At 43.7% G+C, this 27,772-nt stretch overlaps 1 protein-coding gene across 1 annotated transcript; it reads right to left on the reverse strand.

Moving 5' to 3' along the window:
- On the reverse strand, positions 1-27,711 carry LOC144103712 (transmembrane protease serine 9-like). Its single transcript, XM_077636370.1, has 14 exons — positions 27,595-27,711; positions 25,807-25,907; positions 23,610-23,751; positions 21,892-22,006; positions 20,313-20,449; positions 18,121-18,401; positions 8,519-8,606; positions 7,558-7,591; positions 7,199-7,269; positions 5,629-5,726; positions 4,447-4,588; positions 2,931-3,045; positions 2,262-2,401; positions 1-691 (listed from the first exon to the last, which is right to left on the reverse strand). Exons 1-14 carry the CDS (start codon positions 27,709-27,711, stop codon positions 320-322), a joined length of 1,953 nt encoding a protein of 650 aa, XP_077492496.1. The 3' UTR covers positions 1-319.
- Positions 27,712-27,772: the final 61 nt, after the last annotated feature.

The raw sequence follows: 27,772 nt of genomic DNA on the forward strand, positions 1-27,772 counted from the left end.
CTGAGTCGCTTTGGGACGTTAAACCCCCGTAAACTAAACTAAACTTTTTCTATTCACGTTTCTGCTATTGTCAAAAGTGTTCCCCATTGGTTTTCTATGGCAGTCTTAAATGTGCGATGCGATCGATGGAAACACTTTAAAAGAAAGATTTTGCTACGTATCAGAATAATGGACCATTACCTTCAATATCAGCATAACAGTGTCTTACAATTTTCCAATTTTCGAAATTTTTTCCCGAGAAAGCTGGACTTGTAAAGCTTCGGCGCATGGCGACATAATATGACACAGCTTCAGGAGAGGAGGAGAATTGGAAAACGAGCTACAACGGCGGTTGTTCTGCATTTTCCACATCCAGGTCCGTGTAGCCTTCATCGGAGCGTACGGACGCCTCAATCCACTCGGCGTAGGCGTCCACCCGTACGTAGACACCCGGTGGACCGGCACAGCCCATGCCGTGTGAGACGATGCCGGCCTGGACGTAGCCGCCTGCTTCCGCCTTGACGAAGAGTGGCCCGCCGGAGTCACCCTGGAAGGAGGACGTATAACACAACGTTTCCGCGAAGATGGCAGAGAGTTTTGAAGCGAAAAGCTGCACTACGCTAGGAAAAGCAGTCGTCGTGCAGGCCGGAGAACGACCTCGAACGACCTTCAGCCCAGCCACGTTAGCCGTGTATGAACGCATGTGGTACAATTATGATGTCGAACCCTTGACCCCTCACCTTGACCCATGACCTTTAGTTAACTTCTGACCTCTGACCTTTGACCTTTGATATTGGGTGTCCTTTGGGTCGACCTTTGACCTTGAGAACATCCGAAGGGGTGATGTGAAGCCACGTTATGAGATCCGATGGAGGTGCCGTAATACCATGTGATACACGTCATAGCGACGTGGTCGTCTTTGTATATATAGAACGGCTGTCGCGAGCGTGTAGCGGAGCTGCCATGGACGAGCCTCAGACGCTTAGCAAGTGTCCTTGCTTTTTGTTGAATTGCAGGGTTAGGCAAGTTAATCCACTGCCAATTTTTAGCGTAGCGGAGACGTCCCAGCGCACACGTATACAGGACCAGGCGAGTGCCTGACGCGCGTATGCGCAGTGGCAAGCAAGCGCTTCTGTCTTGCCATAGTGCAATCCTGGTCGGAAAAAAAATCGACAGAACTTTTCAAATATACGACAAAACATTTGACAGTTCTGTCGTATATTTGTCGTAGTTCTGTCGTAACGACAGATTTTTCTGTCGTTACGGCAAAACATTTTGTAGCTTTGTCATAGGCAGATTTTTCTGTTGTTCTGTAGTATTTTTCTGTAGTATTGTAGTTGTTTCTGCTCTACTTTTCTGTAGTCTATAGATCTGTAGTACTTTTTTGTAGTAACTACGAAAAATGCGGTTTTAACGGCAAACATTTCTGTTCTTACTACAAGTTTTTGGGAAAAAGGATTACGGAAAGTTTGTTTTCGCGACAGAAACTTTTTTGTTGCGTTTTTAGACTGGGATAGCATGGATTTTGGATATATTGGCTAGTTGGTCCAAGGTGACAAGACAATGAAGCTTAGCGCTATAGTACCTATTCGTATGGCTCGGGTTGGACTTAGTTGAGCTAAACAAAACACTCAGCACAAATAAAAGTTGAACTAAATTGAGATATCACCATGTTGTAATCACAAGAAAACGGTGCTTTCACTGAAGATTTAACTTTTATAAGCAAGAAAAACACTCTGAAAGAGATATATACGTGTAGCCACCAGAGGCCGTTTTCACATGCAAACTGCGGCGATATCAAGTCAGTTAGCTGACTTCAGTCGATCGCCATAGATCATGAGTCTATCATGATTGCCATGATCCTTTTCGCCATAGCGGCACGAGTCGATCGCCACAGAGCGCCGACTGTAACGCCACCAACTTCAGGTTAACTGTGGCGAAAGGTGGGGCCTTGTTTCCCAGTCGGTGTTCGCATATTCGTTCAGCGTTTCAATCCACGCTGGGTAACGAGTTCAAGCTTATTCTCTTTCTTACAAGGGAGGAGTACGGCGCTGAACACCCCTGCCACTCCCCTGTTGATCTTGGTGACGTCACCACGCCACCTAACTGTCATGCTGAGCCATTCTCCAGTCTAAGCGCATCCACTTGGGCTCACACCTAGCACACATAATAAATATTTCTCTCTCGCTCTCTTCCGCGTTAAGACAAGTTCGCATGTCTAAGAAGCATTTGTGTGTTGTGTTGCACACCACAAAACGTCCCTCCTTACTAGCGGCCCTTACCTGACAGGAGCCGGTTTCATTGCCATAAGCGCAGTAGCTTATATCCTTCCTGTAGCCGAGATACTTGTTAGTTTCTGCACAGATGTCATTCGGTAGGATCTTGACAACCGTGTACATGAGGCGGTCTGTAGGTAAGCCGTCTGCGACGTAAAAAATACAGAAAAAAATAGGGCATTTTGGCGGTAAAATTCAGCGCGAACGGACGAAGGACACAGAAAGGGGACAAAACAAGCGCTGTGTCGCAACTAAGTTTTATTAAGAAGGAGCGCAAAAATATATACATATACCACCAAAATGACCTACATCCAACTCGCCCAACTCAACATTCTTCTGCAAAAAATAGGGCACACTTAATTGCATTTATGGTTTATGGGGGTTTAACGTCCCAAAGCGACTTGGGCTACGAGGGACGCCATAGTGAAAGGCTCCGGAAATTCAACCGCCATGAAAGATGTTTAATGGAGGGGCATTGTTATATTGTGAGACGACAGACTTTTAGCGATGTAAATATATGTACAGCTCTGTCAGACAATCTCTTGGCGATCTCTAATATTTTGGTTGTATGGATGCTACTGTCGGAATGATGCACCCGTCAGCAAAGCTTCCCAAAGTGCTTTTTGGCTGAGTTAACTGCCAACTCAAAGGTATTGTGGGCACACTAAACCGCACCTTCGGAGAGGCGTCCCCATCCAGCTACGACAGCTTCCTTGTTGAAGAAATCTGTTCGTGCCAGGGGAACACATATGGGCTTCGCGTTCTGTGCGTAGGGAAATGGTTTATCCACCTGGAAAAAAAAATAAATAGGCACTTTGAGAGCGAAGTTTTCAATGGTCTTAGGCGTCTAAAAAGCGTCTTAAGACAGAAGCGATTTTTTACCCGGAGGATGCATGGGACAGCCTAAATGTAACGATTGATGGCAAGTTTCCCGTATTTTTGACGGGTTGTTCTTTGGGATTTTTTAATTACTGTTTCTGCTACAAAATCGCAATATGTTCTTGAGCATCCGCACTAAGCGGCTAAAATGCATAGCCGCTAAAGGTTATGTCAGTGTGGTAGTATGCAACATGCAACGTTGTAGTATGCAACACGTTTGTATACGAACTGGCTTATTGGACACTGACTGACATTAGCACTCAGCATCTTGTACACTCACACAGCAAACCGATATAACTCTTGCCGACTGAAAGGACCTCACAGAATTAAAACTACATGTTTCCAGTGGGTGATACCGTTCTTGACTATTCTTAGCGATAGCCATTCTTCCCTTTTCGGCACGACTGCAGTGTGGCCTTGTAATCCTTGTAGCGGTAGAATACCGATGATGCACAATTACCAGGATCGTACAGAAGTAATGATGTAAAATTTTTGCGCGCCAATCTCAAAGCTCACATGAATGGGAGTTACAAAAATTTAATTAGACAGTCTATAGGCTGTCCATAGACTGTCTATAAAGTCTATGGGCTCTCTATAGACAAGCACTAGAAAAGTCTATAGGCAAAAAAAAACCCTATAGACTGTCTATAGATTTATGGTCATACACTTTTATTATACTTTTTTATAGACAGTCTACAGACAATGAATAGACAAATGCTAGGAAGGCAATATAGTCTATAAAAATCTATAGACTGTATATATACTATGTTTGTAAGGGAAATTGGTGGAGCACGGCGGAACCCCATGGCGCAGTGGGGTTGAAAATTCTTCACTCTCCCTGATCTGGCTCCATCTGTCTTCAACTTATTCAAATATTTTGAGACAAATACGAGGCCAAAGATTCGTGACATCAAAAGTGAACCTTGCAGCGTTGCGTCACTGCGTCTACAAGGCTGGACTGGGGCGCTACAGAGAAGTGGTATTTTCAAGCCTCCCCACCGATGGGGGAAATGCCTGCGTTGAAATCGGGACTATGTGGAATATTGAAAAACACTCTAAAAAATAAAGTGACTCAGCTTCGTATTAAGGAATGGAGTGCAACGATTTGTAAAAATTTGTCGTTTTTTACTTTGGCCGGAACCCTGAACATAGATAGGGAGAACTTCAAATCCTGACTGATACTCATTGCATGGAGAAGGACGAAGACTTTATTCAGAAGGCGCGCAGTTTTGAAGTCGTCTACTGTGGCTATTGACCACTCTACGGTTATGCGTTGCAAGGCCAAACTGTCATATATAAAAAAAGCACGTACCAGCAGGACTGCAATGTCATTGAACAACGGGACTGCACTGTACTCGGAATGGCGTCGTATCTTCACCACCTTGAGCTTGGTGCCTCGGTTGATATCTGTTTCCCCGTAGACGACGTCTATTTTGACTACTTCCTTCCCTAGACTGGCAACATTTGTAAAAGAGCATGCGGAGAGAAATACAGTCAGGTCAAGACTGCAGTACAGATGCTTCTGGCGTCTAAAGATGACTGTGTTCACTAAAACGCAGACTGATGGGCAAGCGCTGTATCTCCTCTCTTCTTCTTTAGTTCCTGTGCAGCAGAGCTCTTTGTTCACTAGCGCTGTCCTGTTCTGCTTTCGTTCAAGCATTAGCGCTGCCTTGGCCGCTATAACCCGAACCCATGCTTATTGGTAGATACAGAAAATATGCAGGCAATTCTGGGGCATCTTACATCTCGTATTGTAACCACTCAGGTGCATAAAGAGATCGTTTCAGTTTACTCTTTTCCTTCCTAGAAAAAAATAATTGAAAATTGGTTCTTGGGGAAAGGAAATGGCACAGTATGTCTCACATCTCGGCGGACACTTGAACCGCGCCGTAAGGGAAGGGATAAAGGAGTGAGTGAAATAAGAAAAAAGAAAAAGGTGTCGTAGTAGAGGGCTCCAGAACCAATCCCCCGCCGTGGGTATGTGCCATTAAGCCTGAGGATATCATCATCATCGTCATAAATAATTTCGACCACTTGGGGATCTTTAACGTGCACTGACATTGTACAGCACACGGGCGCCTTTGCGTTTCGCCTCCACCGAAACGCTGCCGCCGCGGTCGGGTTCGAACCCGGGTACTCCGGATCAGTAGCCGAGCTGCCTAACCACTGAGCCACCGCGGCGGGTAACCATAATGTTTTTCTCGTTTTGAAAGCTTCAATATATTTATTCCAATTTTCTCCCTATTTTATGCGTTCATCTGGACAACACTCCATTCTTTCGATGGTACACCGTGTCACAAAATCCAGTGGCTCTGAGAACGCTTCGAATTTCATGAAGTTGAGTTCGCGGTCAGCGTTACATTCGTTAACGCTATCTTTCGTCATTTGGGGTCTCAGAGTTTGTCATAACAGCCTGAAATACCCAAATATAATGACATCACTATATGGACCTTAATGAGGTCATTGAGTGACTCCGAAACCTGGGTAACCTCACAATAATGTGCAGTGGCCCGCAGTAAGGACGTGGCGCCTGGTTATGATGCTTCCTCCGCATCTAGAGTCAAACGACGGAAAGTGGACCTTCAGGAACACCTGCAGGAAACAAAAACGTCGCCAGTTCAGGCACCATGTGCAATTGATGGAAAGGAGACTAACACAGTGAAGAGATAACTGCATCGAACCTTTTCTGCTATGTACAACAAACTGCCCACCCTCCGCTGTCATTGATTTTAGCATCGAGGTGATAATTTTTGGAGTGCGATCAACTCTATCTCACATTGCCACCTCAGATTGCTAACTAGTTTTAGAGTTTATGGGCGTTTAGCGTTCCAACGAAACTGAGGCGGCTATGAGGGACGCAGTAGTGGCGGGCTCCGAATAGTTTCGACCACTTGGGACTATTTATTAAGGTATGTTTCCGAGCTAGTTGGTTCTGCATGTTAACTTGTGAAACAAGGCGAAACATTGGTACACATAAAAAAAAAACAGGACGACAAGCAATTATATAGCACCTTGTTTCACAAAGAATTCGTTAACGTGCATTGACATCGTGCAGTACACGGGAGACTCGCATTTCCTCTCGCCATCGAAATTCGGCCGGCGTGGCCGGGATTGAACACGAGTATTTCCGGTCAGCTGCCAAGCACCGCAGCCACTGTAACTGGTTAAATTTAGCATGACGACACATCGGAGTCGAATCTTGATTCAGTGTAACATTGCTCCTAATTTCTATTAAGGTTATTGGCTTCCCTAATAGAAGACACTGGCTGAGACTAGTGGGCATGCTAGAGCCCAGACTGTTAATATAAGTCCCGTGCAGCCTGCTTTGCTTTTTAACTTAGACGCGCTAGCTTCTTCATTTTTCTCCGCGGGGCACTTGCTTAGATATGCAGAGCTAGGGTAGCCCCTTAGAAGAGTTCCTTTACTATCTATAATCTTTTTTCTATAAGGTCTATTGACTTTCTGTAGACAAATCCTATGACTAGTCAATAAGCAATACAAAACCTATAGACAGTCTATAGACAATCTATAGATTCATGGCCATACTATTTTAGTGGATTTTTCTTTAAAGACACTCTAAAGGCTAAGAATAGACAAAAGGAAATATCTATAGGAAGGCAATAGAATCTATAAGACGTCTATAGGCAGTCCATAGACCATTTGGATAAGGGACGTAAGTGCCTGTATTGCCAAGCTGGGACAACAAATCTGACCCGAGCTAACAACCACCTCCTATTTTTGTGATGCAGTTGGGCAGATTCCTTCATAGGCGGAATTGCTTTCTTCATTTGTAGAGTGCAGCTTCACTTGTAGCGAGGAATTCGCAGGTGTTAACGTCACTTTTCAAAGCAAGCACTGCATTCCATGAAGGACTGCTTCTAATAGCAGCAGTATACAGGGATGAATGTGCGGGAATTTCTGGGCGCCGAGGGAGTAGCGCTCAGAACTTTCAGTTCGCCGGGAAATAAAATTATGAAAAGGAGTTTCAAAATTAAAATTGTAGTTAGAGAGGCAGGTGCTGATTGGCGCGGGATCCAAAACAAACTTGAAAAGTCTAATCTCACCATCCAGGGGTACTGGTCCTTCTTTGCAAGCGTCCCGTTCACGATGTACTGCGAGATAGTTTGGCCGCAACCTTGAATGCAAGCACCATCATCATTATCACCAGGATTGCACCTGATACAAAACAACCCCCCCCCCCCCCCCCCCCCCCCCGCCGTGTTCAACACTATCCTTCGCAAGCCGTAGACACCTTACTACGCAGTCTACTACGCAGTCCTCAATAATGCCTTCAGTTGTGCGCAGTTTTATTTACGTGAGCAAAAACGGGGGCCTTTGATAGGCCTTCTTTGAACAAGAATTATATTACAAGATTTGCAAGAGTGACCTTACTTGGGACTTGAAGTTGCCTTGCAATACTTGCCTTTTTCGTTTAGTTCAAGTTCCTGAGCAGAAAGCTGAAAAAATATTAGATATTCATGTAGACATGCGTCCAATTGTAAAGAGATGCACAGCAGAAGAGGTGACGAGAAAAATTCGTGAACTTCATGAACTTTTTATGTAAGCAAATAAAGCAAGTGCGTGGTATAATGGCTTGAAGAACGTAGGCTGCAGTAAAAATGCTGTACCGCAGAGATCGAAGTAAAGGAAGTACGCTTCTTGGATTCCTTTAGTATTGCTGCCTCATGGCGTTAGCATGCAATGCCATGAACCGAAACTTTGAAGCGTTGTTTTGAACATATTTGTTAAGTTGAAGTTTGAAAAAAAAATGATAGGAAATTGTGACACGCGGATAAAAATTGATTGCTAGCCGAGAAAAGAAAGACTACACAAAACGAACTCAAGAAGGGTGTACTAGTCGCAGATTTAAACGGAACTCTGGGCAGTGTTTTAAAACGAATTTTCTTCCCGAAGTATACTTTTCTCTTTTTGTGACTGCTCAGTCCCACCCGAGCAGACTCGCAGACTGAGGTTGCATCAGAGACTTTAGAAAATGTGCACTGTCCATAAGACAAGTATAGAACGGTATGCATGTAACCATAGCGGTCAAATGCTATTAGGGTCATTTTTATTTAGAAAAAAGTAGACGTATGCTCAGCTAACTTTCATTTTAATTTGTTTAGTCATCAATCGGGCTTAAAGCCGTCCTGCGTTTTTATTTATTTTCTTATTTATTCAATTATTTAAGCATACTTCTCACTATCCCGTGGAGAAGGTTGTGGTTGTCTGAACTTCTTGTTGACAACAGTGAGTGCGCTATCAGTGTCCATTAGCGTTTCTCTGTAATAGTTGATATGAAATTTTCTTTTGCTCTGGTGTATGTATGTGACAGGTCAGTTTACGGTAGAATATGTGCAGTGTTGCGAAAGGACTGTGATACCTACCAAGTGGCCGGCAGCTAGCAGAAAGCTCACTCCGAGGATGTTAACCATGACGCACAAGGAAATGTTTCTAGCTCGCGAACACAGACGCCTGCAATCAAAGACAAAACTTAGCAGGCACAAGGCGAAATCTGGCAGCTACGCTAGACAACGCTATGTAACTCGGCAGCGAATCGCAAGCGTTATTAAAGCGCGCATAGTGGCTTTTAAGGGCGTAGAGCACCAGTTCAAAACGGTGACAAAATGACACTTGCAGAGAGCTGAAGTATCTCAGAACTTAAAAGCACAAATACCTTTTAGAATCAAACGAGTACAAAAATCTGAAGGCATTAAATCCATCTACTACAGGCAGTTTGTGTGTTGTCTACAAAAGGCTTCAACCATTATGCCGTAGACTATCTATAAGATACGTATAGATGTGTGTACGGATTTTATTTTAGCAGAATGGCTGCGCCTGGGTGGATGCCAATGAGTAATTTGCTGGTTATTACAAGGTACGTCTATAGACGATCTACAAAAGCTTTATAGACAAACGCTTATTATTGACTATATACCTGAAAAGATTTGGAAGGGGGTCGGGCATGCTTACTGTCTGTAATGCAGGAAGTGCTCTTAAAGACACAGGTTTTTGCACAGGTTAGCGGAATTACCTCCTCTGTAGAGCAGTGACGTCGCAAGTTCACATTATGAGCCTCGTTATACACCAGCTGTAGCCACTATACCCCAGCAGTTTTTCTTATGTCATATCTGATTGAAGCTGTTAACATTTCAGGGCAGTGAACATGACCGTGTGTCACATTATGAAGAAATGCATTACCCCGATTTTCTCGCTGTGTGTGCGAGTCAGTGAGCTTGAAGTCAAAAATTACTACAATAATAACAACAGCAAAGACGGCTGCTGATATATTGATCCAAAACTTTTTGAACTAATGTAGAAGAGATGAATATACCGGCACTGCAAAACATTTATGGTGCAATACAGCAGCAGTAATATTGCAAATGTCAGTTAGAAGGGTAAGGCTTACGTTGTGTAAAGGCGAAAACGTCTCAGCAACGTCTAATACAAGCGCCTCACTCCAAACACGCAAGAGGAAATGCCGAGGCCGTGAAAGCCGCCACAGCGACTCGGTATGCAGTTTTATATTTAGCATGCTTTGCTATGGTGGCCAGGAAAAAATCACAGTGCAACGTGTCACAGGTGTCATAGAGTGCTGCTTTGTCATGCATCGCCCCCTTCTACTTTAGTACAATTGCACCGTGAATTCTTCGCTGTAGTGATAACGGCGTTGTCTTCGATGCTCTAGTATATTTTTGGAGCTGTAAAACGGTAGACAACAGACTTCAGCGCGAAAAAAACGTTTATTGTTTATTTCAGCAAAAGACGCGCTCTACAACTTATTAATGGTTGTCGCTGGACGCTATTTTTAAAAGATCCGCAGTAGAGAGAGGGGGGGGGGCGGTGTGAGATTCTTGACAGCAGAAAAGAAAGTGAACAGTGGTTGAGAGGGAGACTAAGTCCGCGAGCAAAAGTTGGGGTAAGAGGACTCGTCTTCGTGTGGGAAATGCGTTCATCATTGACAGCTGTTCAATAGGGCCTTTCCTCCGAGAAGGAAACACCGGTGAGGGCTAAACGGTGTGATGAGGGAAGGGTAGTGAGATAGAGAACGAGGACTTGAAAAAATTGTCGAGGCACAGGAGCTGCGACAGGTGGCGTCGTAAAGAGGATTGGCCCGGTTGATCTGAAAAACGTTTCAGCAAAGAAATAGGCCAAGTAAGCAAGATGAAAGTAGGGAATTGGTGAGGGTGGAGAGATTGAGAACGTTCACTACCTCCGGGCCCGGGAGGCGCCTCCTCCGGGGCACTCTCTGGTGGGTGCATCTCCGGATAAAAGCTGCATTTCCTACCTGCGTCCCTCCACCCAATTCCCCTCTCCCCCTTCTACCCTTCAGGAGGCCCCTACCAGCCAGATTTCTCCGGAGAAAGCAAATTCAGAGAAGCAATAGGAAGGCGATCAATGTTAAAAGCGAAACGCACAACCAATAGTGCTAACGAAGATTTCTCGCATCACAGAGCCGTCACCTGTGCATTGTTTACTTAATTAAAAGGCTTCTTCTAATTCTTCCTGTTTCCAGACAAAAATATAGCGTTGACCTGAATTACATTAAAGAACTCACATCTTTATGTTCACATCTACGCATAGCTACGGCATGTATATAGGTGCATTTAGACGAGGAATGTGAAGAATAGGGAGTAGTCATAGATGGAGAAGATAGCGTCTATAGAAAAAGAAAGCTTTTCTAGATATTAGAGGCGTTAGGACGAACTATATGCTGAGGTCCCTCTTACTGAGATCTAAGTCTTCGTTCTACTTGAATAATTGCTGAGCACCCGACGGTATAAATAACAGTGCCCTGGCGATGCAAAACAATATTCTTCAACTCACCAAAACTGCCCAGTAGAAAATGATACACGGGGAAATAATCATCTCGAAATCTCCCACCACCGACGGAAGCGCTAAACAGTGTTGCCCGTAAAACTGGTGGTAGTAGTGGTTTGCAATGCATTTATAGCTGTACAATATCCTTGATTTTAAGATGAAAAAGGCTCTGAGGAGCCCAACTCTCCAAAACACACCCTCAAAAACAGCACAGTTGAACATGATACAGACGAAAAGAATCATCTTGAAGGAGACTGTTCAGAATCCTTCCTCTGCCTCTCCCATCCCATCGTCAGCTATTCGCCTCAAGATGTGCCCTATGTAGTATATGGACACACCTCGGATTCACGCCATTTGGACCTTGAACCGGGCCAACCTGGCCTTGACAGTCTCCCCGATAACGCGGAGTCTCAGCGTCGTCAGCGATGGTAGCACCTGCCGACACTGGACCCGTTTTATCTTCCATCGCAGAGGCAAGCGTTAAACTGACTTGTCTACAACGTTGGTGGCCATAGATGTTTGCATGACCTTTATATTTGTAAAACGTCGTTGCGTTTAAGAAGCAGAAAGGCTGTTAGCAGCATAACTGCGCTATTAGCACGATTTGAACTATAGTCCTTTCATTTGAAAGCCAGGAAATTCCGGTCTCAAGAAGAACAAAAAATAATTTGTGACCCAAAAGTATTATTCGACAATCTAAAACTGGACGGTTGAACATGATACAGACGACAAGAATCATCTTGAAGGAGACTGTTCAGAATCCTGCCTCTGCCTCTCCCATCCCATCGTCAGCTATTCGCCTCAAGATGTGCCCCATGTAGTATATGGACACAACTCGAATTCACGCCGTTTGATCCTTGAACCGGGCCAACCTGGCCTTGACAGTCTCCCTGATAACGCGGAGTCTCAGCGTCGTCAGCGATGGTAGCACCTGCCGACACTGGACCCGTTTTATCTTCCACCGCTTAGGCAAGCGTTAAACTGACTTGTCCACAACGCTGGTGGCCATAGATGTTCACATGACCTTTATATTTGTAAAACGTCGTTCCGTTTAAGAAGCAAAAAGGCTGTTGGTAGCATAACTGCGCTATTAGCGCGATTTTCACGATAGTCCTTTAACATGACACCGAGGAAATTCCGTCTCAACAAGAACAAAAAAATAATAATTTGCGACCCAAAAGAATTATTCGACAATCTAAAACTGGACGGTTGAACATGACACAGACGAAAAGAATCATCTTGAATGAGACTGTTCAGAATCCTGCATCTCCCTCTCCCATCCCATCATCAGCTATTCGCCTCAAGATGTGCCCTATGTAGTATATGGACACACCTCGGATTCACGCCATTTGACCCTTGAACCGGGTCAACCTGGCCTTGACAGTTTCCCCGATAACGCGGAGTCTTAGCGTCGTCAGAGACGGTAGCACCTGCCAACACTGGACCCGATTTATCTTCCATCGCAGTGGCAAGCGTTAAACTGACTTGTCCACAACGCTGGTGGTCATAGATGTTTACATTACCTTTATATTTGTAAAAGGTCATTGCGTTTAAGAAACAAAAAGGTTGTTAGTAGCATTTCTCTAACATCAACACTGTGCAAGCTGACAGAGAAAATGTTAGCCACACGACTTTCGTGGTGTCTGGAGCACCCCAGTTTCTACCACCCCGGCCAAATTGGCTTCCGTCCATTCATCGGCACTGAAGATCGACTGGCTGTCTTGGCGTCGCAAGTTCTGTCATCAACTCGCAGCCACAGTGTACGCACAGTCCTCGCGATGGATATAGAAAAGGCTTACGATAATATAAGTCATGCCGCCATTTTGCATTATATTGACATGTTGCATTTCCCTCTTCGAGAATGCAATTTTATAAAATCCTTCTTTGAAGGCAGACAATTTGCCATACGCCTCGGTGGTGACTCCATAGGATCATTTGAATCTGTTCGCGGTGTACCCCAAGGCTCGATGCTGTCACCAACACTGCTCAATATTGCCTTCATTCCTCATGCATGGCGCTTACATTATGTCCCTGACGTTAAGTTCTTACTCAACGCCGATGATACCACGGTATGGAGCACTCACCATGACCTGCTAACTCAAGCGGCGGCCCTACAGTCAGCCTTAGATATTATCGCCAATTACGCTATGTCTGTCGGCCTACAGCTTTCAGTGAGAAAAACTACGTTCATGTGAGTGACCAACCGCTGGGGACGCCGTAAACTCGCTTCCACTCCAATCGGTCTCCAACTGTCTGGAACCCTAGTTCAAGAATCTTCGACATTGAAAATTCTGGGTTTGTCGATACATCAGTCCGGAACGAGTACTGCCTGGCTTTCTCAGGCTAAAAAGCAGGCGTTGCAGACTTTGGGCCTAATCAGACGTATTGCTCCCAAAAGCGGCGGCGCTCGCTCCCATGTCGCACGGCATTTGGTGAAAGCGGTTTGGCAACCGCGCCTCATTTACCAAGCACAGTTCCAACACTTAACCAGAGCTCAGTGGGATCATCTGGAAGCCGTCAATCGAGAGGCTGTGAGAACTGTCACTTGCCTTCCACGCATCACGCCGATCGTGGAACTTCAAGAAAATGCTCAGTTAAATACCCTTGACGAGCTTGTGCAGCAGCTCCGTGATGCTCGTAGCCTTAAGGCCACCCTTTTGCATTCACCGCGAGCGCTACTGACCTTTGCTTTATCGCACACCATACTGTCGCCGCCACCGTCAGTTCTTCCTCCAAGGGACTTTGTGCACTTCAGCGACAACAAACCTACCGATATACGTCGACCAACCTCACCTTATGCGGCATCGTCCCTTCGCGAGCGAATCGCGGAACAAGATAGTCACCTACCCTGCGGCTCAATTATTATATATGTTGATGCCAGTCTCCAGGGCTGTGTAACGACGACTGCACTTTACTGTCCCAGGCAGCCTGCACTTAACAAGACGGCCAGGTTTCGATTCGCGGAACCCCCTACTTCCTTCTGTGCTTGGCTGCTTGCTATACAAGATGCGCTTCGTTCTGTAGTCGCAGTTACCTTGCTCCCTAGAGGCCACATTATCATCCGTACTGACGCCCTTCAAGCAACTCGTCTACTCCGACGCGTCAGCCGCAGCCCAGAAATGTGCCAGAATATACATCGCCTGGCGGTTCGCGCCCCGCAAGCCATTTGAATTGAGTGGGTCCCACGGGACCTACTCAATTCACAAAGATCTGCAGGTTCTGCAACCCGCTTGCCAACCGTACCCACATAAATGCCTCAGTTCTTCAGTATGGATGATGCTACTCTCCTTCTCACAAGAAAGGGACACCTCCGGCGCTGCACACGTGCTCTCGTCCCTCCGTGTGCGATAACCCTCCTCCGCGGTTTTACCCGTGCAAAGGAGGTAGTGCTCCGAAGGATCCGGGTCGGGGTCGCCCTCGCCCCTGCCGTAACTTGGACGTGGCCTCAATTTCGCCACTTATATCCCCGCCTAGGATGTCCAGTCTGCAACTCACAAGACACTGAGGCTGACATTCACCACTTGTTGTGGGTTTGCCCGGCACTGAAGCCAACTAGAATTCGCTACCTGGCAGCAGCGGGTCTCCATCCAACAACCCGTCCTCATATATTGATTGCACGCAGGGGCCACATCACCGCTCCCTCCTCGCCTTCATTAGATCGGCACATCTTTCCTGCTTCATTTAACACCCACCACCTCCTTTCTTTCCTTTCTTTTCTCTTTTCTTCCCAGCTCCCCTTATGCCCAGAGGCAATAAACAACGCTATAAAAAAAACAGCATTACAGCCAATTTTTGTAAATGAGTGTTAATACGATGCATGGCTCAGCCTTCGACGTTAATAAAGACGCTTACTTCTCGCAAATCGTCAGTAAAAAAATACGTGCCCCCTTTCTGCTTTAGGTGCTTGAAAATAATTAATTAGAGAACGAAGGGCCTTTCTAAAGGGGGATTTTTTGTGTTTCTCTCGCCACAAAAGACTTACGCGTTCCGACCGATTAAGCCAATTTCTGTATAACCTTAAATTTTTCTATAACCAATGATTGCACATTAAGCTTCTTGTAATGCTGCATTGAAAAGAAAGCTAAGTCGACCAAATTTTACGGCTCAGTATTTTAGATCTTGCGCCTATGAAGCTAAAAATTTCACCTCCTTAAGCAAATTTATGTAGTCTGTTGAGTGATCCACGAATTTCATATTTCTCTCTGCAAAGAGTCAGGTTGGTAGATTACACAAGAAAATTTGTTGTGACGTTATCGCGGCCCATAAATGACAGGGCGTATTGCCAAACAATGAAAAGACTTTTTTCTGTGGTGAATGTAACCAGGGTTCTCGATGATGATGATTCTGCTGGCAAGATTTTAGACAATTCCCTGCAGTGAGAGGCTCATTACGTCCCATAATCCGTCTATACCAGCACACTAGTAAACCTTACAGCCTGACCGCACCTGTCACAACGGTGGCAGAACAACCTGTGGGGGACCGGGATGTTCTAGATTTGGATTCGGTACCATCGAAGGCAGACGTATTTTTGAACCTCTGCAGCATTGCTGTGGTAAGGCGGTCGAGTTTCTCCAGTGGGAAGGGTCTTTCAAAGAGTGCGGCATGGCGTATGAGCTAACAGTTCAGAATGCACATTCCACATCCACAGTCACAATGCACATTGGTATTGGAACCTACCGGCAGTGGTTCCGTCTCTTGTCGAGTGAAATGAGAAAGGGTTGTATTTACCAAAAATTGTACACTCGTTGAGACAAAGCATCGAGAAGCGATCACACCATGATACTGCTTTGGAGATATTCTGTATTGTGACCTAATTCCGCATGTTTATATCAAGGATCTCGCTTATTTCTTTATTGGCTCAATTCTCAAACACAAATGTTTTGTCAAGGAGCTCAGCAGATTTTAGTGAGTGGAACTCTAAGACACCGGTCATTCGCACAGGAAAAAAAGTTAAGAGATCACTGCGGCTACCCGCATTGGCGGAATGCGAAAACATTGACGCCTCGATGACACTCGTCTCCTCTATTTGCCTCTTTTTGAGTCGATTGATGTTTGCTTCTAAATTATTAGCTAATTTATCTATGTCAATGAAACTTTTTGTTTGACTAATTATCACTCATCACATTTCAATTCATTTCAAACTTTATTTTCACTTTTTTGCTTTTCTTTTCGCTATTTTGCCGTCCACGGCTGTTTTCCCGTCCGCTCACTATATCGACGTCCACACTATTTAGACGTTCCTTTGACAATATTGGCTGTAATTAACTAATCATCCTATTCACATAAACTTTTCTGCGCATAGTCCTCACGTCATCCTCCATCGATGACAACCATTCGTTTCATGCTACCTCTTCTGAGAACGTCACAATCGCTGCGGACACATTTTGGTGACGTGCGCCGCCGCGGTGGCTGAGTGGTTACGGCGCTCGGCTGCCGGCCCGAAAGACGCCGGTTCGATCCCGGCCGCGGCGGTCAAATTTCGATGGAGGCGAAATTCTAGAGGCCCGTGTACTGTGCGATGTCAGTGCACGTTAAAGAACCCCAGGTGGTCGAAATTTCCGGAGCCCTTCACTACGGCGCCTCTCATAGCCTGAGCCGCTTTGGGACGTTAAACGCCCATAAACCATAAACCATTTTGGTGACATGCTTTGGTGACACGACCCCGTAGACATAGCCTAGAAATGCTTTCGCATTAAAACGCAGAATGCGTCGATTGGGTTGTGAAGGCATTAGGCAGACAAAGCAAGTTTCGTTCAATGTATGACTTAAATGGGAGCGTGTTTCGCCGTGTGTTCTAATTTAACACAACACCGATAAGACTTTTATTCTGTAGGAAATGCTGCGTCGTCATAATCGGCGTCGTCGTCGTGGCGAAAAATTCCCGGAGAAGCAAATTATGTGGCCAGGTTATGTCATAGCTCCTTCGTTGCTACGGCGGAAGCAGAATATAAGTTTTTGCATGCATGGTCAATCACGTGATGTCTTCGTAAATGGTTGTTCGACGGTTATATGAGTATTCGTTCTTTTATAACATTTGATTTAGAAGTCTTCTCCTGCGGGGATTTTTTGGCGTCCTGGACTGTCTAAAGGCGTTGCACAATGTCAAAATGTCACAACTTCGAGGGACAATCACTATTCTTACTGTTTTACGTCGGAATAGTTTACGCATGTTTCTTGAGGAAGTACCTTTCGTGCAGTTCGTCATATCGAGCAGTCAGGCATCTCTCCGGCGACGCAGGAAATAAAGGAGCAGAGACTTGTTTTAAGTCCAAGGCGGAGTCACGTGCCTCGCAATACTATACAGGGTGCACTTACTTCATCTCAGGAAATTAGGAAAAGAAAAAGGTTATGAGTATTTCGTAGATGTTGCCTTCACTGGCCTTTTGTGGGGTCCATTGATGAAATATAAGAATATAGCTGTTCACGTTATCATACGAATAACGAAGTGTTTTAATTACCTCTGGAAATTATTCACCTCCTTCCAACAGTTACCTTTAGGATTGCATTAATCGGAAACTGATGGAATCGGTAAAATTTACAAAAGAAAAACGAGCAATACTTGAAGTTTTACGATACAAAATGCGTACCCTGTATAAGCAAGTTTTTGCAACATTTTTACCCAGGAAACAAATTTTGCGAAAATACCGAGCGAAGCTGGAAATGTGAGGGAGGAAAGGAGGACTAGAGAAATCACTTCAAAGATAAGTTTTAAACAAAATTCCTGCCTAGAAGCATTTTTCATAAATGTTGAAAGAAGCCCAAGAGATCAATAAAATGCCCTACAATTTTGTTCCCCCACAACTGCTTAGCTGTAGCGGAATAAAGTGAACGTACGCAGTTAGATATTTTTTAGCTCCAATGCAAATGCAGAAGACGGAACACGATCTTGCTGTTTTCCACAAACTCAAGTTACACTCAATATTCAGGTCCCGCAACACGGTGGTGCATTTGGATCACCTTTAATGAGAACTTTTTACGCCCCCCATTGCAAAACAACACATTCGCCCTTATAAAAACAAAACGCTTGTGAAATTTAAATAAACGCGCAGTATTTCATTTGCCATATACTAAAATCATCGGTGGGATTGTTGAGCAATGAAGGCTACCTCTCGCAAAGTATATTTACGGTAGGAAGTTTATTTTTTTTTTGTGCGAAAACAAGCTTCACCACAGGAGGTATGGTTCGGATAGGTCGTGATCCGTGCTCTCCGAGGAAAATGCATACGGTTCCATCAACGGAACAGCTGGGTCTATCGGAGGCGCATATACCGAAACGTCCTCGTAGGCCATGTGGTTTCCAATGTTCTCTTTTATCCAGGGCATGAAGGCGTCCACACGGGTGAAGACACCCGGAATACGGCGGCAAAACTCGTCGCCAAAAGATGTGATTCCGGCTTGCACGAAACGCTCCTTGTTGACTTTCACGAACAGCGGACCTCCAGAGTCGCCCTGTAAAATAGAGAGGAAAGTATTAACTCTTACTTCAGCAATAAGTTTGGTGGTAATATAAACTCCTTTATGGCTGGTTTAGCTTATCCTGAATCGAGAGAGTAAGATTTTGTGCCTCAACCCGGAGCGTTTGCACCATTTGGGCTGGCACGCTTGAGAAAATGGTGTGGGAAAGTGGGTGCCGTTATAGTTCTGCCTCTTGACCCTTACAAAAATATTCTATAGACTTCTTATAGACTACATTGCTTTGCTATAGATATTTATCCGTGTTTACTTATAGTCTATAGACTTTCTATAGACAAAAGTCAACTAAGAGTGTATGGCCATAAATCTACCGATTCTCTATAGACTGTCTATAGGATTTCTATTGCCTATAGATTGCTCTCTAGGCCTTGTCTATAGAAAGGGTTTATGGGTTTAAAGGGGTTTAACGTCCCAAAGCGACTCAGGCTGTGAGGGACGCCGCAGTGAAGAGCTCCGGAAATTTCGACCACCTGGGGTTCTTTAACGTGCACTGACATTGCACAGTACACGGGCCTCTAGAATATCGCCTCCATCGAAATTCGATCGCCGCGGCCGGGATCGAACCCGCGTCTTTCGGGCCAGCAGCCAAGCGCCATAACCACTCAGCCACCGTGGCGGCTCTTGTCTATAGAAAGTCTATAGACTGTCTAAAAAAATATTTGTGATCGTTGGCGCGGGGCTACCTTAAACCTTTCTTCATCGCATTCGGTTTCAACGCAGACTTGATGAAAGTCTGCGTTGAAAAGACGCAGGAAGTATTGCGCTTAGGTGGTTTAAATAAAGTGCAATGTGGGGTGAGGAGAAAAACGTATTAATTTAGGTTATCATTCCTTAAAGAATTAGCTTTTAAATAACTGGAATTGTTTGAATTTCTCACACATTGGTAAGTATTATTACCTTGGCCTCACCAAAATGTTGCTCCAGAATTAAGCAGACCACTTCGAATGCGCCGACGTTGAAAGGCACACTGAAGAGAACTCGATTTTATTTTTGTTTCTTGCAACTTCTCACCGCTTGTTTTCGTTAAGCGTCCGTTGAACTTGATTTGAAGTGCAGATACACATACATTGGTAATAAATCTTCAGCTCAAGAAGGAATACTGCCAGAGGCTAAGTTGACTCCAGGGGCGATATTTTTAGCAGCTCTTAATTTTTCGGCCCTTGCAAACATGTGGAGGACGATCATTTGCCACCAAATCTTGAACTGAAGTTCAGCTTATGGAATACTAATGCGATGGCACCACTTCGAGCAGGCAGCGGGGACGACTGTCGCAAAGTACGCATAAAGTTAACTCTGTAAAAATACCTTGAGGTCATCTCATTGTAAAACTTTTACCTAGAAATTTTTAAGAGCGTTGGCTCGTGCTCATCACGTTTCTCGATTTATTGGGGTCTGCTACCACCTCCCTTCGGCGTGAAATTTTCAGTCGAAGGAATTCAAGATGGCGGCACCCATAGTAAATCGATATAGCAAACCAATTGGTGATTGATTGATGACGTCATTAGTATTACGAATTGGACATTGATTGTTGACGTCACTGGTATATCCAAGATAGCCTCCAATTGATGACGTCATCTATAAATCCAAGGTGGCGGCCGCCATGGGAAATCAATAGTAACCCAATTGGTGATTGCTGACGTCACTGATATATACAATTGGTTATTGATTGGTGACGTCACTTATAAATCCAAGATGTCGCCCACCAAACAGCTAATGCTCGTTACTTCGTCTTCCAGACTGCGGCGGCATGAATTTTTCTCTTGCGGAAAGCGTCTATAGCCTTTCATTTCCGTGGTTATTTCAGAAACCGCTTCGATTTCGGGTGGTTCATTCTTCTACAACAAAATAACAATACAGACATCTTGGGTCTTGAATGATAAAGCCTACCTGGCACGGCGTAGAGAGGCGGTTATCAGTACAGAGCATGCTGCCCTGCCTGAACTTATTTCTGTAGACCATCCAGCAGATTATGTCCGGCAGTACCTTGAGAGTCGTGTACTGAAGGTGGTTGGTTGACGGCCCACCTGGGTCGCAAATAAAAGAAGTTGGCAGTGGCTTATTAACTTGGCTAACCCTGGAATTCAGCAAAAAGCAAGCACGCTCGCTAAGCGTCTGAGGCTCGTCCATGGCAGCCCCGCTACACGCTCGCGACAGCCGTTCTCTATATACCCACACGACCACGTGGCTGTGACGTGATATCATATGGTCTTACGACACCTCCATCGGATGTAATTACGCGGCTTCATATCACCCCATCGAATGTTCTTAAGGTCAAAGGTCAACCCGAAGGTCAGCCAATGTCAAATGTCAAAAGTCAGAGGTAAACCCAAATCAAAGGTCAAAGTTCAACTAAATGTCATAGATCAAGGTCAGCAGGCAAAGGTTCGACACCTTAGCTGTACTACATATATATGGTCATACGGAGCAAACATGGTTGGGCTGAAGGTCGTTCAAGGTCATTCACCGGCCTACGCAACGACTGGTTTACCCAGCGTAGTGAAGCTTTTCGCTTCAAAATGCCGTAGTGATTCCGTGAGAGTATGCACAGAGGCCGAGCACTGAAGTTACTTCTGATCTTGCAAGGGCAGCCGTTGGACGTTGCCGCGCTTTCTGAACAATTGTTTTATTCGTTGGTTTCCGTCATGTATGCTGTTGACTTCCATCGTGTATGCCATAAAAATAACCCCTTTTCCTCCCACTTGTGTGCTTACTCCTCAGTATTGGTCCTTGTAAAATAAAACGCGTTATTTATTGACATCCGCTTTTTACGCTACCTGTGTCATATAGGTGGCGCTACCTTAGATAGTTGGTGCAGTTAAGGAAAGCTAGACATACAAACGGTCCTTTGGTTTGAGCGGCTTTAAAGAACACTGAAACTCCCATGCAATTTTTTCTTCGAAAAATTTTGTTTCAGAGCTCTTTTCCTGTTGTTGCTGAGCAAACTGCATATCAAAATTTCCCGTGTCTCGATTCAAACTTGTGACATTTACACCGGAAAGGACTCTGCGTTAGAGGAAAGGGTAAACTTGCAATAAAATTCCTGTATGTACGTACGTACGTACGTACGTACGTACGTACGTATGTACGTACGTATGTATGTATGTATGTATGTATGTATGTATGTATGTATGTATGTATGTATGTATGTATGTATGTATGTATGTATGTATGTATGTATGTATGTATGTATGTATGTATGTATGTATGTATGTATGTATGTATGTATGTATGTATGTATGTATGTATGTATGTATGTATGTATGTATGTATGTATGTATGTATGTATGTATGTATGTATGTATGTATGTATGTATGTATGTATGTATGTATGTATGTATGTATGTATGTATGTATGTATGTATGTATTTTTGTCAATAGGAAACTGCAAGTTTATTACCACGTCGAGCAGATACAAAAGTTGCTTGAAAATCATTAGTGTGGCGCTGTTGTAATAGTAGTTTTCTACCTGGTAAAGTCATACCCCAGCCGGGAGTAACAGCTCTTTTTCCGGCAATGTCCAATTTTCCTGGTGGGAGGCAGGCGGGCTTTACTGTGTCAGAAAACTGGAAAGGTTCCTTCACCTGCACAAAACTCCGCAGTAAGTCATATGATCACTTAATAAGTTCTAATGTTATAATGACAGCACAAGTGCGGGCAGTAGTTGTTCTTTTCATTTTTTTATACTTTTTGAAAAACTAGAGAGAAAATATTGAAGTGTCGTAAGGGGCTATCTGGCTTTGAATATTAACTACTATTTTTCTAATGCGCATAAGCGGAACAGAAAAACGCACACTAGACGGGCATTGAAGAAGTTTGAAAGATGAAGTGTAACATCTTTTGACATAATTATTCAATCACCATATAAAGCTTTTTTTCTGGAAACACCTATGTGTTTACCGAGAGACGAAATGGCACGACCTCTATCGTTTTCATATAGACTCTTTAAAATTTTACAACAGAACTAAACCAAAGATGCATTAGTAGTACACATGAGACATCAAAGAAGCCCAGTTATGCACAATAGATGACTCGATTTTCATAAATTTAACGGACAGCTAAATTTGAGGCCACTAAAAAGCCGCAGTTATTGCTCAGTTGAAGCGCAGTTTTCCTACAATGTACAACGCCTTGGATGTGCAGCCACAGTTAGAAATAAGGTCTAGAAACTTCTACTTTTTATAGACTCGATTGCCTTCCAATAAATATTTGCTTTTGTCTATTCATAGTCTAGAGATTGTCTTTAGACGAAGGTCTACTAAAATGTGTGGTTGTAAATCTTGTTTGTCTATGCACTGTCTATAGGATTTGTATTGTCTGTAGACTAGTCTTTACGATTTGTCTTCAAACGGTACAAATTTTATCGGCAAAAGTCTGAGGATAGCGTTTTAGAGAGTGTAAAGAAAATTTTGTAAGGGCACGTCTGGATTGGAGATTCATGCGATACGCTGTCGTTCGGAAATATCCAGACATACTGGCACTAAGAAAATGTTGAAAAAGCATTCTTTTTTCTTGCATCCTAAATTTCCGAAATCCGGCTCATGTATAAGTGCAATAACTTTTTAATATGCAGGCAAGCCGTTGCAGACATTTGTAACCTACTGTGTTGGACACTTTCTGACGAAAACATGAGGATCTCAGCTTGTGAGCATAAAACGATCATACTTAACTCTCATGACAGCCACTAAGTTAAATTTGGAACTTGTTTAAAAAAATACTATTTTAGCCTCATTGACGCTGAAAAATCAGTTACTTCTTTTTCAGGCGTTAGATGGCGTAATTAATCAATTAGAGCGAAGAGTCCGATAACTTCCTGAATTAGTAATCTAATTACAGCTCAATGTTTCTCGTTCGCGATTCATGCATGTAGATTTCTATAAATTCACTATAGTGTAATTATTGAGCATTTGCAGCCATGAAGTATATAAGAAGAAATAGGAGCCTTGGTTTGGAAGACTACATCCCATATCTATACGTATCTTCACAAGTCATCTCGCACAACATTGTGATTACTTTGATGTTCTAGTTCCTTTTTTCAGTCCTGGTCTGTAAAAACCGTGAAAGGAAATATTCTACACTTCAGAGGCTCAAGTAATTTGTCTAAAACTGAAGCCTTAGAGCTTGGGCAGTTACCATTTCTTAGTAATAAAAAAGCACGATAAATTAAACATTGACTGCGATAAGTACCAGTAAGATGGCGATGTCATTGACAGGAGGCTTCTCGTTATAATCCTGATGAGGCAGACACTTCTCGACATCGACTTGTGTGGCTCTTGTGACGTCCGGGTCACCGTATAGGACATCAACCTTGAGCACCTTTTTCCCTTCTCTAGGCGCGAGAAAAAAATATACCACCGTTTAGAACAACACTTGCACGTGTGGTTTATAGCAATCAATCAATCAATCAATCAATCAATCAATCAATCAATCAATCAATCAATCAATCAATCAATCAATCAATCAATCAATCAATCAATCAATCAATCAATCAATCAATCAACCTTATCAGGCCCGCACTCCCTTTAGTCAAAGAGGAGGTTGAAGCTTGTGGAAAACGTTGCATATTATAAGGGGACAGCTAGCCTTTGACGCATGCACCATACGCGGGAAACAGATAAACCGTAGGGCATTTGCTTTACGCGGGGAGTGCTATCAAAACTAAAAAAGATATCCTTCCGGTAACACCTGAGCAACAGCGACAGTGGCTCAATGCGTTATCAGTGTTGCTTTAATGCTAATTCATAACAAACCGCGCCTCTGAATATACCGAAAAGGCAAAGAATGAGGCCGCTCTATGCTGTCGTAATCTTGATGTCAGCCTTGTGGAACTTGCTACGCCAGCGATGAAGTGGCGTTGAGCTTGAAACCATCTGACGCTTGTATCAATGCCATTAAGTACTGCAAGAAGTTATGGCTGCAGAAAACGTAATGTACGAGTAAGTTGTTAAAGAATGAGAATGTCGAACTTTTTTTATTTGAACGTAGAGAAACGTATTTTAATCATTTGTCGATATTATATGCTGTAAAATTGTAAAAACCGGACTTCTCGAGTCAGTGTTCACCTTGCAACCGTAATAAACATCTGAAATTAACTGCATTTTTTAGTTTACTAGTTACCGAAGAATAATATGAATATTATATATAAATATTTTAACGTGTTACTGTAGAAAACCCTTGCAAACCTTCCAAAGCACGTAAATCCGCCAAGAAGATGAAATCTTCACACTGGCCGCCCCACCTCGACAGATTGTGCCTACGTTTACAAGAGCTCAGTTCGACGCCAAGTTTTATTCTGCATAAATCGTCCCAGAACTTCTCTTCAGCAAGACGCCCATAGTAGTTTGGAGAAAATGATTGCAGAAACAGCGCCGTTGTGTTTTCAAGACGGGGGAAATTTTGTGCGAGATATTTTCCGGATACTTCGTTGTGAATTCACCCTGATAAGAAGAGAATGCGGAATACAATTCATGATAGAACCGGGCTGTGTCACAGCTCAGTACCGATACCGAATACTGGCGCATTTCAAGAAGTGCTGAAGAAATAGAATTTTTCTGTATCTTAAGCTCTCAAGAATGAAATGAGCTCTTGAGTAAGTGCGCTAGAAGACAGTCTGAAGCTCGGAATGTCGAAATACGATACATAAATAGATGTTGTTGGCACCAATCTTGAATAGGAGTGGTAGCCGGCGCTCCACAGCCTTGCAATTTGATTCGTATATTTTATTATGCGTTTAATAACATTCAATATTACTCTATTTCATCCTTTTATCAACGATTTCTTTCCTATGTTTGAAACTGCATTATTTTTATTTTTGTTCGGCTCTGAGCATTTCTATTAAATTTTACGCCACCAGTACTTTAGGTACTCTTCCCTTGCTCGCCTCTACTTCTGATGTGTTAGCTTTGGTGGCACTATCCCAAAACTTCCGAGCCTCATGATGGCTTACCATGTTTTCGTTGACATCTGGATGTGAACGTTTGCACTTACTTAAAGCAGGTTTAATGCATTCGCGGCACTAATATGTATAGACTAATACAAAAATAGCTCTTCTTGAACTTATCATTTTCAATTTATCCGATTTATGCCAGATTTATTCCAACAAAACAAATCAGCTGGATAAAACCACAACATTTCTACGCAACAAATGCCCTGAAACACGAAAAACGATCAATTTTTGGGCTGACGTTACACATTGCTGCATGCTACGCAGCGTATATTCGACGCGTTTGCCACTGCAATGCCGGACTATATTTGCAACATATTGAGGCCATACCAGCACCGTTCTATGCTTGCCCAAACAAAAGTTACATTACGGTAATTTAAAGCAATTCTTGTGCAAGCCATGTTTTAACAATTTATATTCACTATAGTTTTAACAACTCACATTTTAACGCAGTGCGCGGCTGTGAGCACGTGACGCCTGGTAATGATAGTTCCCCCGCATCCAAAGCCCAAATTCGGAGTCAGGAACGTCCTAACCCGCACCTGTAATTCGGTAAATTAAAAACACTTTAGCCGTTCTTGTGCTACGTATATGTAGTGAAAACAACATACCAGTGCGTTAAAATGCAAACAACACCGTGAATATTAAATTTCTTCACCAATCCTGCGTCTGCCCATCAATGAGGGTAACAAACTACGGGAAAAATTACACGGACAATAATAATAATAATAATAATAATAATAATAATAATAATAATAATAATAATAATAAATTTCTGGGGAAAGGAAATGGCGCAGTATCTGTCTCATATATCGTTGGAGACCTGAACCGCGCCATAAGAGAAGGGATAAAGGAGGACGTGAAAGAAGAAAGGAAGAGAGAGGTGCCGTAGTGGAGGGCTCCGGAAAAATTTCGACCACCTGGGGATCTTTAACGTGCACTTACATCGCACAGCACACGGGCGCCTTAGCGTTTTCCCTCCATAAAAACGCAGCCGCCACGGTCGGGTTCGAACCCGGGAACTCCGGATCAGTAGCCGAGCGCCCTGACCACTGAGCCACCGCGGCGGGTTACAGGCATATCTGAACACGATTAATTTATTCACTGACTAGGCGCTCGTTTCAGGCACTGTTTCTTTATTGGCCTTTCAGCTTTTTTATTTTAGTTTTCATTTATCGTTTACGAGCTAGAAGAATCTCCTTCGAAGCCACAGTTCCAGCAAGGTATCATTCCCTGTTTTTCGTGGATATTTGAGTATGTGAACGTGCACGCCACCGTTCAGTGTGAGCAGAATACTCCAAGCGTTTAGATGAATTCATGCTAGTGGTATTTTGCTTGAATGCATCTTCCTATACAGTACCCTGCCATGCCATACGAGTGCGTGCCCCCTATCTACATAAGGAGCGCGCAAGTAGGTTGTATAGGTTGCATAGGCATAGGTATAAGATAGTTGTGCGCATTGATTTGAAAGGGGATCGCTTTGTAGTTCCAAATGCTGCTAAGTTTGATGCCTTTATAGGATTGTGCGGCCAAACTTGTCTCGCGATGCTGCATTCCACAATGATCTAAAAGCAGATGGGGTTCCCAAAAGCGAGAGATCTGGGCATTGATCAGTAGGCTCAAATTGTCCAACGTCTTTATTAATGCGAAAGCCTTACTACTAGGCTATGTCGACAAGGTCGTGTCCGCAAAACGTGTCTGCAGCAGTTGTGACGAACTTAGAAGAGGTAGCGCCAGACGAATGGTATTGATCGAAAGAGAATTATGTGAGGATGGTGCGCAAAAAAAATTATGTCGATAGAGTGATTAGTTAATTAGAGGCAAAAATGTCCAAAAAGTGGGCGGAGCCAGGGCACCGTGTGGCGCCAAATTTGAAAAAAAATCGGAAGTGCGGGCGGAGCCAACGCGTGACGCCAAACTTGAAAACAAAGCGTGGCGTCAAGTTTGAAATCTCAAAATGAGTAATTGATGGAACTTGATGAATTAACACAATTAATAGTTTTAATTGGGGAAATTGGATGAATTTACATCAGTGCTTAATCGAGTAAATGTGAGGAGAAGGGACAAGTGAAGCAAAAAGAGGCAAAGAGGGGCAAAGAGAGGCAAAGAGAAAGGAGGAGGCGTCAGTGCTTTCGCATTCCACCAATGCGGGTTACCGCAGAGACCTCTAACGTTTTTTGCTGATGTCTTGAAGCTATGTAAACAACAAAAATGGCCTTGTTTTCTTACCACCCACGGAAACTGCCCTGGAACTGCTGCCGATCCATTGATAATCAGTCGTGGGTAATCCGATAACCCGCACTCTTCAAAGGGGCAAATATAGAACATATATTTAGTGTTAGGCATTATAGCAATCATTTCGTAACTCAGTTTTCTAGTTTACAGTGCAGTTTCACTCCCTGTGTGT

The sequence above is a fragment of the Amblyomma americanum genome, chromosome 9 (assembly GCF_052857255.1).
Source record: "Amblyomma americanum isolate KBUSLIRL-KWMA chromosome 9, ASM5285725v1, whole genome shotgun sequence".
NCBI classification, from domain to species: Eukaryota; Metazoa; Arthropoda; class Arachnida; order Ixodida; family Ixodidae; genus Amblyomma; species Amblyomma americanum.